General features: G+C 42.8%; 1 protein-coding gene across 1 annotated transcript in view; it reads left to right on the top strand.

Annotated features, from left to right (window-relative positions):
* ATP8A1 (ATPase phospholipid transporting 8A1) overlaps nt 1-15232 on the top strand; it is a 649985-nt gene that overhangs the window by 260251 nt on the left and 374502 nt on the right. Inside the window, 2 exon segments of the mRNA XM_030191344.1 lie at nt 164-291; nt 2310-2387. Of these exon segments, the coding sequence (XP_030047204.1) occupies nt 164-291; nt 2310-2387 (206 nt within the window).

Genomic DNA, 15232 nt, shown 5'->3' with positions numbered 1-15232 from the left:
GTATGGGTAGGAAATGTATTCAATGAAGAGGCCATTTAAAGTCAGAGGCCATGTTATTAGCAACTAGAGTCAACATCAGATGAAATGTTCATATTCTTGCATTTTACAAGAAAAATTATTTCTGTTTTTTGCTTCATTTACAATTATCTGTTTCTTTTAATAGATGGTGGCGCTAACAACTTTGGATTAAATTTTTTGACGTTCATCATTCTCTTCAACAATCTCATTCCAATTAGCTTGTTGGTTACTCTAGAAGTTGTAAAATTTATCCAGGCATACTTCATCAACTGGGTGGGTATTAACAATCACTGGAATTATTCTCGCTACCCTTTCAAGAAATAAAGGGCAACACATGCTATCTAGCAGTCTCATACTGGAATTTTACCTGTGCTTTTTGTATGTGGGGGAGTGCTGTGGGGAGATAGTAACATAGTAGATGACGGCAGAAAAAGACCTGCATGGTCCATCCAGTCTGCCCAACAAGACAAACTCATATGTGCTAGTTTTTGTGTATATCTTACCTTGATTTGTAACTGTCATTTTCAGGGCACAGACCGTACAAGTCTGCCCAGCACTATCCCCGCCTCCCAACCACCAACCCCGCCTCCCACCACCGGCTCTGGCACTTGCTAGCTAATGTAAAGCAAATTTCTGTTGAGGCTAGTTTGAGGTAGAGGGCTTTTAGTATTCATTGATTTGAGTTTGGTTTAATTACATAGAAAACAATGGAGAACCTGCTGCCTCCAGTAAATGATAAAAGCAAAGTATTTTCATCATCCTTGAAATGGCACAGGTAATAATAGCCCAAGTCTATCACAGCCAGATTTTATATATCCTGTCCTACAGTAGGTGGTTGGGTATGTGCTTTTCTTTAGATGTGGAAAAATTGTGAAGAAGTTGCATGTCTTCTGTAGTAAAATGTCATAGAAACTGTTCTACCTCAGGAAAGGAATTGGGGCTGCTATTCCAGATAATTCTGGATTCCTAAGAAGACAGGAGGGTTATGTCCTATTTTAGACCTCAGGACCTCTACTTCTTCCAATGCAAAGGAAAGTTCAGAATTAACACACTCCCTCCATGCTCCCCTACTTGGTGAAAAGAGATTGGCTGGGCTGATTGGATCTCAGATGACTATTTGTATATCTCAGTTCATCCTAGTTGCAGAAAATATCTATGATTTTTTTTTTACATTGGTTATTAGAAATACAAGGTCTTTTCTTTCAGCTTCAGCCAGTAGAGTTTTTGCCAGATGTCTCTGAATTGTAGCAACTTAAGCAGGAGCATCTAAATATTTTGATACCACAATCAGTGGTATAGCCAGACAGCCAAGTTGAAATCTCCCCTCTCACCTTCAGGCATCTCTCCTTTTCCACCCTTCACCCTGCCTGTAAACTGGCATCTCTCACCCCTCCCCCGGCAAACCAGTATCCCAGTATCTATGCTCATCCTTCTGCCCCCCCCCCCTCCGAGTAACTTTGACAACTTCTCTTTCTTTCCAAAGGTTGCCAGCAGTGAGCAGCAATTTGCTTGTGCCAGCCCCAGAGGCTATCCTCTGATGTAGCTTCCTGTTTCTGCAGAGGTGGAACTGCATCGGGAAGGAAAGGCTCTGGGACCAGCATGAGCAGCATCTGTGAATTGCTGTTGGCGACCTTCAGAAAGGAGAATTTTTTAAAGATAAAGGGGGGGATGGGGTTTGAGAAATTGTGGGAGGTGCTGGATTGTCTGCATGGTCAGGAGGGGAGAGAGAGTGATACCAGCAGTTTTCAGCTTGGGGATCCTCACCAGCCACAGCAAGAGTGTACTGGTGCTGGGTGGGTTTGTACCAAAGTGGATGGGCCCCTTGGCCACCCAGGACCACCCGTGGCTATGCCACTGACCTCAATACCTGGCTTTTTCCCTCAAAGACCTACAGAGGTGGAGTTGAGATGAATGCACAAATTTTATAATAAAATATTTGGCTACACAGGAAAACTATGCATATTTACATCATTTTTGAAATAGTTATAAATTTGTGGGTTATTTATGTGCTATTGAGTAGTTCCAAAAGCCTGTTTTATAAAGGTTCATAGGAGCCTATGAGGCTTATTTTCAAAGCACTTAGCCTCCCAAAGTTCCATAGAAACATATGGAACTTAGCCTCCCAAAGTGCTTTGAAAATATGCCTCAAATTTTTGCCTTCCTTTATAAAATAGGCAACTGTTTGGATGTCTCACACAGATGCACTGTTATAAAGTAATCTCCTATGTGTTTCTGCACAACACTATATGTTTGGTATACACTATACAAGTTAATAATATTCCTTTCTTTAGGATACAGATATGCACTATGAGCAAACTGATACGTCTGCCATGGCTCGAACATCAAATCTTAATGAAGAACTCGGTCAGGTAGATAACCTTTGTATGTTTCTATTAATAGTAAATGAAAAGCAAGAGTACATTCTCAGTGCTGGTACTGATAGTTTTGTCAGAACAAAGAGATGCCAAAAATGCATAGTTGCAAACACCCACCTCCCTACCATTAGAGAATGATACAGGGACAAAGTTTGTCCCCATCTGTGACAGAACCGTGTGTTTTAAACCTGTAAAACTGCCTTAATTAATGAAATGTATTTCTCTAGTTTGGACAGGAGGTGGTACATGTTATGTTTTAAGCTGTTACAAAGAACTGACCTTTCCTTCTTTAGTTAACACAGATAAAGGAAATGCCTGCACTGATGTAACCAGCTATTTTTAAAACTTGCTGTTCTGGGCTCTGATTGGCCCAGGAGCTCATTTTCATTCGGATTTTACTGGCTTTCCCCCCAGTCTTAGCCAGGGATCTTGCTGGGTATTTGTGACCTGGATTAGCCACTGTTGGAAACAGGATGCTGGGCTCGATGGACCTTTGGCCTTTCCCAGTATGGCAATACTTATTGTTTACCAAGCCTCAGCAAAGAGATCTGTCTCTAATAAGTACATGACATATCCTGATCTTCCCAGGTACTTTTTAGAAAGTAAACAAATGTTTAGATAGTTTTATAATTGATCCATATTCAGTTACCCGTTATTGTTTGCTGATTGCACTTTTTATGTTTCACTGTTCAATTTTAAAACAATAAACAATTTTCAATTTGTTGACTCAGCTGTTTGGGCTGATAAAGAATCCTGATGGTTTGTGTATTAGGTCTGTGAGTGCTTTCTGGGATCTGTGGAACCACTGGGAGTATGGCCCCAGTAATCTAGAAATCACAGCCCCAGTAACCTAGAAATCACTGGGGATACTTTGAGAGTGGGAGACTCGCCCAGAGGCGGCTGTGACCCTCAAGCAGCGGGTGCAGTTGGACGTGAGCTGTGCTGGGGATAGACCCTCTAAATGCCCTAGGGTAACCCTAGGTTGGGTGGCTAGGCATTTGTGACATCGTCCCCATCCCGCTGTGTCCCAGCAAGCTCTATCTTATCCTATCCGCAGAACCTTGAACAGTTATGTTTTTATATTTAATAATTTTATTAAATATAAAAAGAAACAATATTCTGAATACATGTTGTTTTATGAATTACAAACAATACAGAGCAAGGACCAACAAAACCCTTGTCTCTCCTCCCTACTCATAAATATCCCCTCCACTACTGGGAAAATTGAACAGCCATATTACTATAGAATGCTACATAGAAAATTATGTTAACAGAATACCTCGGTCACACACACAGAACATAAAAGCCAAATACATAATAGCTGAGCAAAAATGATAAACCAAAATCCCAAGAAGCCACACCAAAGAAATAGAAAGAAATGCATTTCCTCCTATACTGTGCAAAATATAAAGATCATACATACCAGGGATGGTGTGGGCAGAAAGAGCCGTAAGCTTATTGGAAGCGGAAGAAGGCATGGCCTGATAGTGGGCTTTGGTGTCCCCTCTCAAAATTCTTCCCTGAGCCTCAGTCATGTCTACCACCAACTCTGGCAGGATACTCATTAGAAATCTGACATATTCTTAGTACAGTATAGAAAATAAATGTCTTTTCTACCTTTTTTTGGTCAATTTATTTTTCTAATCATGTTGGTCCCAGGCTCTGGTTTCTGTTTCCCTCTGTCTTCTCTTAACTCACTTGCCAGAGTCTCCATTTGACATTTCTTTGTTCTCCATACATCATCCATCTTCCATCTCTGTGCCCCTATCTTTCCCCATGTTAAGCATCTCCCTTCTCTGTGTCCCCTATACTTCCCTGACAGTATCTTCCTTGTCTATCTTTATCCCCTACCCCTGTGTCTAGCATCACTCCTCTATGACTCTATGCCCCCCCAATTCTAGCATTTCCTTTTTGTGTTCCTATTCTCCCCCACGTCTAGCATCTTCCCTCTGTATCCATATACCCCTTATATCCCCTCCCATGTCTCGCATTGCTCCTCTGTATCTATGTACCATCCCCATGCAGCATATCCCCTTTGTGTCTGTGTCCCAGTGCTCACCTGTATTTCTGTATACCTCCCTGTGTCCACCTTCTCCCCAACACCAATGTGTCTCGCCCTCTTTTTTTCTCTCCCTCCACCGTATGTTGAGTATTTCACTCCCTCTTCCTTCATTCCCTTGGTTCGGCATCTCTTTCCCTTCCCTTCTCTTCCCTGCATGTCCGGCACCTCTTTTCCTTCCCTCCAGCCCCCTCCAATGGCGCCAGCACCTCTTGCTTCCCTCCCACAGCCCCCCTTCCACAGCTCCAGCACCTCTCTCCTTTTCCCTCTGGCAGCCCCCCTTCTCATGGCTCAAGCATCTTTCCCTCCGGCAGCCCCCCTTCCCATGGCTCAAGCACTTCTCTCCTTTCCCTCCAGCTATCCTCCCCTCCACAGGTCTGGCATTTTGCCTTCCTCTTCCCTCCTCTCACCGTGATACCTTATGGAACCACATGCTGACAGCAATCCCCACAGGCCTGCTCCAGGGCCTTTGCTATGCTGGGTCCTTCTGCTGTCTCCCACCTTCTGATGCAACTTCGTTTTCGTGAAACAGGAAGTTGCTTCAGAAGGCAGGACCTGGCAGAGGGAAGACCCCGGAGCAGGCACGTCAGGATCCTGTTTGTAACTGCTGGCTGCATAAGGTAGATACCAGGGGGAGGAAGACACAGAGATGTCGTGACCTGCAAGTGGTAATTGCATGTTCTTTTTTTTGTTTTGTTTTTTTACCGTACTGTGGGCAGTAAATTTTTGCTGCCGCATCTGCGGTAAATGTACCCATTTTTTTTTTAATTACTGTTGGTCTCCATCCCTGTGCCATTTTCTATCTACCATACATTTGCAATGTGTTTACACGGTTGTAGTTTTGCATTGATTAAATCCCTAAAATAAATTAGTACTAATCTCTCTATATTAAAAGATATGTAGATGAAAAGGATATTGGTCAGTGGTGATATTAAAAACTGAACTAAAGATTCTGAAGACAATTAAGGTAAAGTTACTGTATTGAAAAAGCATGAGCCTGTAGTTCTATAGTATCCAACAGCCAGAACCTTTAAGTTAAAAATAGGATGTTGGAGGTAAGGCCACATCCTTGAGAGAACACATCTGTTTGAAACACGTTAAGTAGTAGATTGCTGCATCTCATCATGGTGACAGTATGGCAGTTTTCCTTATTTTCATCAGTAGCATTTTATTTTCTTTTAAATAGTTGAGTGCAATGTTGTTCTCCCTATTTCCATTGGAATTTGTGGCATGTTCTCTCTTAAGCAGCATAGAGGCATATTTTCAAAGCACTTAGCCTTCCAAAGTTCCATAGGTTTCTATGGAACTTTGGAAGGCTAAGTGCTTTGAAAATATGGTAATCAATAATCAGAGTGAATGTAGAAGTTTTGTGACTTCCATATCCCTTCTATCTTCTCCATAAGCTTTTCTTTCATTTTTGGTCTTTCTCACCTGTCTGTCTTTTGGTAGAGAAAGATAGGAGCTGCAGTAGCACCCACACAAATATAGCTGAACAAGACCTCCAGCAACACAAAGAAGTATAGTGTTTTCTACAGTCCAGTAGATGATTCCATCCTGAGCCATCTCATTGTATGGTGGAACAGACAATATGCAAGCCCTTCTCCATTGAGCATGTACACTATGTGGTGGGTTCCCTGTGGGCACCATATTGAAGCATCAAAATCTGTGGGTATATAGGGCTCTAAATATAGGATTTGGGGCCCAGTAGGAATTTGGAGACATATTTTAAAAGCACTTAGCCTTCCAAAGTTCCATAGGTTTCTATGGAACTTTGGAAGGCTAAGTGCTTTGAAAATATGCCTCCAAATTGGTGTACTAATTCTAACAAAAGTTGGTAAAATGCATTGATCAGACCTATTTTGTGGCTGGTTTGTAGCTTTCCTAAGTCACATTCTTTAGCTGAGTGAATTCTTTTATATGAGAGTATATCCTTTTCCTTTGGCTAAAGCTCCATGACATGTTGCTTCCAGACAAGCCCTGGAATTCTGATTGCTATTGACTGCTGTGGCAACACCAACCAAGTTAGAATCTGACTTAGTCTCTGGGCCGTTTGATGGCATTTGTCCTGCATTGGTTTCCCATAAGGACAAGGGGTAAAGTACAGGATAGCAGGAAACTGCAAAACTCCTTAGAAGGAAATGCATTTTCTGGTAGATTAGGCTTGGGTTCTTTAAATCTTCAGGATGGCTTATTCTGTGGTGAGCAAAGGGAACCTGGTTGGCTTCTGGTCAGCAGATCCAAATTTAGATGTGGTGAGGTGTTTTACAAAATATACCCAGAGAGTCCTTGTTTTTCTCAAGAGGCCTACCACTAGTAGGGTCATAAACATTCTAAGTAAAAAATAAGGTCCAATTTGTTTGCTTAATTCTGTTATTATTAGCAATGGTGGAGCCTCTTATTTTTACATTTTCCCTGAATACTGAATGAAGTGTTTCAGTAAGGAACTATAACAACCTGTCAGTGAAAAAGCTCCACTAATTCCTTTAGAAGAATTGTAGCTTCTTAATGTGTAGACTGAATCTGAATAAAGAACTGTGGGACCCTTGTTAACTGTTGGGAGGAGGGTAGTTTTGTTACTTGGTTATTTAAGATTTCCTCAAGAAGAAAAGGACAAACCTAGGCAAGATGGGTCAATCAGAGCCGAGAAAACAAACTAAATAAAATAGATACTTTTCACAATATGAACTCTATCAGATTCACTTTGAAAATTATCCCAAGAAGGCTGTGGTGGCAGCTCTCTTAAATGGGATCCTCCTTGTAGGTGTTCTGATGTGGGGAGCACCTGTTCTAGTTTAACCCAGCGTTAACATTTAGGCGCCCACAGTTACCAGTCTTGGATCTAGTATAACTGAGCATGCCTAAATGCGACAAGGGTGCACATAACTTAAAGCATTCTATAAGTTGCACATGTAAGTGGAAGAGACACTATTGTCCCACCCATACTCCACCATGTGTATGCCCCCTCCCCTTGCATTTGGATGCTTATCCTTATAGAATGTGTTTAGGGTACTTACATGCATAAGATCTAATTTTGCGCACACATGTATGTAAAGGGGCATGTAACCATGAGTGCCTAATTTATAGAGTTGCCCTTTATATGCATACATTTATATGTGCTATTTGGAGTACATATATTTTCTTAGGTGAAAGATGTGTATATGTCTGACAGTACAAAAGTTTGCATAACTCTGTCCTAGCCTTACCCTTAGGAACACCTCAATCTGTGAGTAAAATTACTTGCATAAAGGCTATATGCATATGGGGTGAGCAATTTTATAAAGGTACTCTGCCAATTGTAAGCTGTGCACTAATGTACATACTATCGAAAAATATCTTCAGTGCAATGTCTTACTACTTCCTTTCAGGGCCCTATATTCATGAGGAGAAAAAGAACCTCAGAAATTAAGCCTTTTCAAATACAATAGTAAGCTAATTTTTTTTCCATTCTTTAGTCCAAAAACTCCTCTTATTTATACACATTAGCAAAATTTCTCAAATATATAGGCAGGCAAAAAAAAAAAATCTACTTAGCTTTGTTTTTTTACTCTTCTATCAGGACTAAATGAAGGGTCTTTGCTTCACTTAGAAAGCTGCCTCAGGGGCACTCATAATTGGTGATTATTGTGTATCTGTAGGGGCATTCATAATCGCTGATTGTGTATCTGTACTGTGTTCTCAACTCTATTTTAACAACAAAAAGATGGCATCTGGATTTTTCTACAAATTTCAACAGGGGCACTCATTCAAAAGCATTACATTACAGCATGATTTATATTCCACAGTTAATCTCTTGGTTCTACACAGATTACATTTTTCAAGAGGCTAGATAGTCACCAGGAACATACAGTGTTAAAAAATAAGTACAATCACTCAGAATCTAACAAAACTACAATTCTAAACACAGTATACTATCACACATTTCCTCTAGCATTCTGGACGTATTCTGATTGTCAGAAGTAACAGCCAATAAGAAACATTGATTAGAAAAATAGAAACAAAAATGTAGGCAGATAAAGGCCATCCTGCTTATAATCGAACGAGAAAAACTCCCAAGTTCCGACCTAAATCGGGAGATGGACGTTTATCTCACAAAACCGAATAAAGCGGTATAATCGAAAGCCGATTTTGGACGTTTTCAACTGCACTCCGTTGCGGATGCGGACAAAGTTGATGGGGGTGTGTCAGAGGTGTGGCGAAGGCGGAACTGGGGCGTGGTTATCTGCCGAACAAAGATGGGCGCATTTCACTGATAATGGGAAAAAAGTATGCGTTTTTAGCTAGAATTTAGGACACTTTTCCTGGACCCTGTTTTTTCACGAATAAGGCCCCAAAAAGTGCCCTAAATGACCAGATGACCACTGGAGGGAACCGGGGATGACCTCCCCTGACTCCCCCAGTGGTCAGTAACCCCCTCCCACCACAAAAAAATGATGTTTCACAACTTTTTATTTTCACCCTCAAATGTCATACCCAGCTCCCTGGCAGCAGTATGCAGGTCACTGGAGGAGTTGTTAGGGGGTGCAGTGGACTTCAGGCAGGTGGACCCAGGCCCATCCCCCCTACCTGTTACAATTGTGCTGCTTAATGCTTATTAGTCGTCCAACCCCCCCAAACCCACTGTACCCACATGTAGGTGCCCCCCTTCACCCCTTAGGGCTTTAGTAATGGTGTAGACTTGTGGGCAGTGGGTTTTGAGGGGGATTTGGGGGGCTCAACACACAAGGGAAGGGTGCTATGCACCTGGGAGCTCTTTTACCTGTTTTTTTGGTTTTGTAAAAGTGCCCCCTAGGGTGCCCGGTTGATGTCCTGGCATGTGAGGGGGACCAGTGCACTACGAATCCTGGCCCCTCCCACAAATAAATGTCTTGGATTTATTCGTTTTTGAGCTGGGCGCTTTCATTTTCCATTATCGCTGAAAAACAAAAACGCCCAGCTCACACATTGTTGAATAAAACATGGGCGTCTATTTGTTCCCAAAATACGGTTCGGTCCGCCCCTTCACGGACCCGTTCTCGGAGATAAACGCCCATGGAGATAGGCGTTTTCGTTCAATTATGCCCCTCCATATGGCCTATCTAGACTTTCCAGCTATGCCATCTACTCTCCCTTTCACTCCCTTAGAGATCCCATGTACCTGTCCCTTGAATTGATACTGTTTTCTTCTCCACCACTTCAACTGAGAGGCCTTTCCACCCTTTCCATGAAGAAGTATTTTCTCAGTTTATTTTTTAGGCTAACCCTTTTCACCTTATTCTTATGCCACCTTACTCCAGAGTTTCATTTCAATTGAAAGAGACTCACCTCCTGTGCATTTATGCCATATAGGAATTTAAATGTCTCTATCATTTTATTTATTTATTTGTTGCATTTGTGTCCCACATTTTCCACCTATTTGCAGGCTCAATGTGGCTTACATTATTCCGTAATGGCGATCGCCATTTCCGGAATGAGAAATACAAAGTGGTATTGCGTTAGAGTTCATAAGTGACAGAGTAGATTAAGCAGTCAAGTATAGAAAATTCAATTTTTGGAATGAGAAATAAAGTGGTATTGCTTTAATGTTCATTAGTGGCAAAGTAGATGAAGCAGTCAGATATAGAAAGTTTGGTTTTGTTCAGTTCTGGTATAAGTTTCGTTGTCTGGTATTTAGGATGGATCATTGTGGTATGCCTTATTGAACAGGTTGGTTTTTAGTGATTTTTGGAAGGTTGTTAGGTTGTGTGTTGTTTTTATGGTGTATGGTAGTGCATTTCATTGTTATATGTTTATGTAGGAGAAGCTGGATGCATATGTTGATGTATATTGTAGTCCTTTGCAGCTGGGGTAATGGAGATTCAGGAATGTGCGTGCTGAACTTTTTGTATTCCTGATTGGTAAGTCTATAAGGTCTGACATGTAGGCCGGGGCATCGCCGTGAATGATTTTATGAACCAGAGAGCAAATTTTGAACGCAATACGTTCTGTGAGTGGGAGCCAGTGTAGTTTTTCTCTTAGGGGATTGGCGCTTTCGTATTTTGTTTTTCCAAATATGAGTCTGGCTGCTGTGTTTTGGGCAGTTTGGCGTTTCTTGATGATTTGTTCTTTGCATCCGGCATAGATTGCATTGCAGTAATCTAGGTGGCTTAGCACCATTGATTGTACCAGGCTGCGGAATGTTTTCCTTGGGAAGAAAGGTTTACTCTTTTGAGTTTCCACATTGAATGGAACATTTTCTTCGTTGTATTTTTCGAATGTCTTTCTAGTGTGAGTTTTCGGTCAATTGTAACTCCGAGAATTTTCAGGCTATCTGAGACAGGAAGGGTGTAGTCTGGGGTGTTTATAGTGGTGGGTTTGTTCGTGTTATATTGTGATGAGAGGATGAGACGTGTTTTTTCTGCGTTGTTTTAATTTAAATGCGTCCGCCCATGAATTCATGATTTGGAAGCTGTGTTTGATTTCATTTGTGATTTCTGTTAGATCATGTTTGAACAGTATAAAGATCGTAACATCATCTGCGTAGATGTAAGGATTGAGGCCTTGGTTGGATAGCAGTTTGGCTAGAGGTGTCGTCATTAGGTTGAAAAGGGTCGGTGACAGCGGTGATCCTTGGGGTACTCCGCATTCTGGTTTCCATGGTGATGATGTATTCAAATTTGATATCACTTGGTTTGTTCTTGCGGTTAGGAAGCCTTTGATCCAACTAAGTACACTTCCTCCAATCCTGACGTATTCTAGGATGTTTAATAGTATTTTATGGTTTACCATGTTGAACGCGCTGAACATGTCGAATTGTAGGAGGAGTACATTATTGCCAGTTGCAATTGCTTGTTTGAATTTGGTTAGGAGAGTGATTAGTACTGTTTTGGTGCTCTCTGCTGTCCCGCCTTTCTTCCAAAGTATACATATTGAGTCCTTTCTTTGTACAACAACAACAACAAAAGTATGAGTCTTCATACTTGAATAAACTTCTTTACCAACATACATCTTCCAGTCTTTGGCATCCTTGGTCACCCTCCCACTTTTTTGTTGTACTGTTGTTTACCGTGGGGCGTTTTGAGTTCTCTGTCTTTCGGCGGGGTCCTTTCTCTGTACCCATACCCTTTATGATGACCACTGATCATTTTGGTAGCCTCCCTCTGGACTGACTCCATCCTGTTTATATCTTTTTAAAGGTGCGGTCTCCAGAATTGTACACAATATTTTAATTGAGGTCTCAACTGAGTCTTATACAGTGGCATCATCGCTTCCTTTTTCCTACTGGCCATTCCTCTTCTTATGTACCTGAGCATTCTTCTAGCTTTTGCCGTCACCTTTTCTACCTGTTTGGCCACCTTAAGATCATCAAATATGATCAAACCCAACTCCTGCTCCTCTTTTGTGTGCAAAAGTACTTCACTCCCTAAACTGTACCATTCTCTCAAGTTTTTGCAGCCCAAATGCATGACCCTGCATTTTTTTAGTATTAAATCTATGCTTTCAAATTCCAGGCCATTCCTCTAGCTTTAAGCCCTTCCTCATGTTATCCACACCATCAGGGGTGTCTACCTACTACTATTTAGCATTGTCTACCCTATCGCAGATGTTGGTATCATGCACATAGAGGCAAATCTTACCAGACAGTCCTTCAGCAATATCACTTACAAAAATGTTAAAAAGAACCGGCCCAAGAACTGAACCTTGCTTCACACCACAGGTAACATCCTTTTCCTCAGAATGAGCTCCATTTATCACTGCCCTCTGTCACCTTCCACTCAACCAGTTCCTAACCCAGTCAGTCACTTTAGGGCCCATGCCGAGGGTACTCAGTTTATGTATTAGTCGTCTATGCGGAACCGTATCAAAGGCTTTTTTAAAACTCTAAATACACCACATATAGCACTCTCCCTTGATCCAGTTCTAGTTACCTAGTGTAGAATTCTCTGTGCATATGATGGAATATTGGAAACTGTTAATTCTTGAACCCCCCTGAGTAGAGCAGAGTTTGGCCAGCTTTATTTCATTGGGAGGTTGTGTGATTACCAGTTTTCCCTGGCAGGCAGCTATTATTAACAAGTGAAGACATCAGCAGAATATAAGATGGGTGTGGAAGACGGGCAAAGTGCAGCTTAAATATAAGAGCATTTCTGAAGGAATGGAACTGGGAAAGTAAACAAACAAGAAAAGGGTGTAGAAGTAAGTAATTGCAGATTCATCAGAAACTAGGAAGATACGAGGGTCTCAGCAAACGCTGAGTTTTGCATGTATATAGCTTGAAATGAAAAAAAGAAGGGTATAAAAATAAGACTAAAGAAAAGAGGAAGTGGGAACTTTGAAGCCAATCAGCGACTTGCTGTAGTTTTGCTTTAGTTCCCCTGACAGGAAGAAAGAGACCCAATTGTTTGTTACAGAATATATGTTTTATGAAATTGCAATGCAGTTGGCTGTATCTGATTAGTATCTAAAATAATAGTTTTTAAAAAAGAAATTTCTTTTACAAATTGATTCAGAGTGTATCTCTTCCTGTGAAAACCAGGGGCGTATCTGGAATCCGGCGGTAGGGGGGGGCCAGAGCCAGAGAGGGGGGGCACATTTTTGCCTCCCTCCCCCCCCCCCGCCGCCGCCGCCGCCACTGCCTCTCTCCACCCCCTCCCCGCCGTCAACCCTCCCCCGCTGCTTACTTTTGCTGGCGCCGAGGTCCCGACCCGCAATCTCCGTTTTTCGTCTTCCTCCGTGGCCATGCTTCCAGGAAGTAACGCTGCAGTGCTGATTCGTTGACTCCAGTTCGACGTCTGACGTCAGACGCCGAACTGGATTCAACGAATCAGCACTGCAGCGTTACTTCCTGGAAGCATGGCCACGGAGGAAGACGAAAAACGGAGATTGCGGGTCGGATCTCGGCGCCAGCAAAAGTAAGCAGCGGGGGAGGGTTGACGGCGGGGAGGGGGGCCAGGGCGAAATCTGCGGGGGCCCAGGCCCCTGTGGCCCCACGCAGATACGCCCCTGGTGAAAACTAAAAAAGATAAGATTTAAAGTATAAAAGAGTAAATCCAGGGAGGAATGCCCCCCCTGAAGATTTAGACCATCTACTGATTGATTATTTATTTATTAGGATTTATTTATCGCCTTTTGAAAGAATTCACTCATCAGTGTACAATAAGAATAAGTCAAACATGAACAATAGACAATTACAGTAGTAAAAATATTCACATAATACAAAGTATAGCATAGTATACTACCAGGTACTTCTTAGCCAGGATCAGGTGACCCTCAGGGGGAGGAATGCTGGCTTCGGCCTAACCCCTGGTAAGCCTTTTCTTGGTTGAGAGGTGCCCAGCTCTCCCACCGGTTGCCTTCTCAGGTGCCGTGGAGGACTTGCAGCTCATCTGCATATCCTCGGAGCCTTCGCCGGAGTGACTCCCAGGTCCGTTCCGATCCACTCGGGGCCTCTGCTCAAGGTGCACAGTGCTCCTACCAGGTGCTGTGGAGGACTTGCAGCGTTCTGCATATCCTCACAGCTGCATCCGGGGTGACTCCCAAATCCACCCCGACCTTCCCAGGGCCTTCTAATAAGTTCTGGGAGAAGAGGATATTTCTCTGGTAAGTGAACAAATTTTGCTTGTGCTTTCGGAACTTGAAGATTGGGGTTTAAAGGAAGAACTGTAAGTTAGTGATAGGCTGATATCCTTAATACTTTAGCAAGTTTTAAATTACGGAAAAACTCAAAAAACACTAAGATGGAGTCAGCAGTCCAGCAGCGAGAGGGGTGCTATCCAGTCTTTTGCATTGAGTGTCACATGTATGATTATCTCCCAATTGGTGAGGTGTCATATGTGTGTGCCCGATGCAAAGAGCTCCTAGCTCTCAGAGAACGTGTCCGTTCTCTAGAGGCTAGAGTAGCAGACTTGATGGAGCTGAGGGAGACAGAGAGGTACATAGAGGAGACCTACAGGGATGTTATAGAGAAGTCCCACCTCCAGTCAGGTAGCCCCTGTGCTACCTTGGAGGAGGGAGGTCTCCTAGAAGGAGAGCATCACCCTGGTGAAGTAGGAAGTACTCCTGTAGCCAGGACCTGCCCACCAGGGGATGTATTATCCTTTCGCACCGAGGATATATCTCCAAATGTTGCCCGGGAGGGAAAGGTTAGGACAGCTGTTGTACTTGGTGATTCGATCATTAGGCATATAGATAGCTGGGTGGCTGGTGGACGTGAGGATTGCCTGGTGACTTGCCTGCCTGGTGCGAAGGTGGCGGACCTCACGCGTCACCTAGATAGGATTTTATATAGTGCTGGGGAGGAGACGGCTGTCTTGGTACATGTGGGTACTAATGACATAGGAAAATGTGGGAGAGAGGTTCTGGAAGCAAAATTTAGGCTCTTAGGTAGAAAGCTGAAATCCAGATCCTCCAGGGTAGCATTTTCTGAAATGCTACCTGTGCCACGCGCAGGGCCCAAGAGATAGGCAGAGCTCCAGAGTCTCAATGCGTGGATGAGACGATGGTGCAGGGAGGAGGGCTTTAGATTTGTTAGGAACTGGGCAACATTCTGGGGAAGGGGGAGCCTATTCCAAAAGGATGGGCTCCATCTTAACCAGAGTGGGACCAGGCTGCTGGCATCGGCGTTTAAGAAGGAGATAGAGCAGCTTTTAAACTAGAAATGGGGGGAAGGCCGACAGTCGCTCAAAAGAGCATGGTTCGGGATAAGGTATCTTTCAAAGATATCACCATAACAGGGAAGATAGAGTATCCTGATAGTGAGGTTGCAAAAGAGATTGTAGTAGATCGGGTATCTTTAAATAACAATAAAAATCAGACAAAAGATTGC

This window comes from Microcaecilia unicolor, chromosome 2, assembly GCF_901765095.1.
Source record: "Microcaecilia unicolor chromosome 2, aMicUni1.1, whole genome shotgun sequence".
Classification (NCBI taxonomy): domain Eukaryota; kingdom Metazoa; phylum Chordata; class Amphibia; order Gymnophiona; family Siphonopidae; genus Microcaecilia; species Microcaecilia unicolor.
This window is presented reverse-complemented; position numbering and strand designations above follow the sequence as displayed.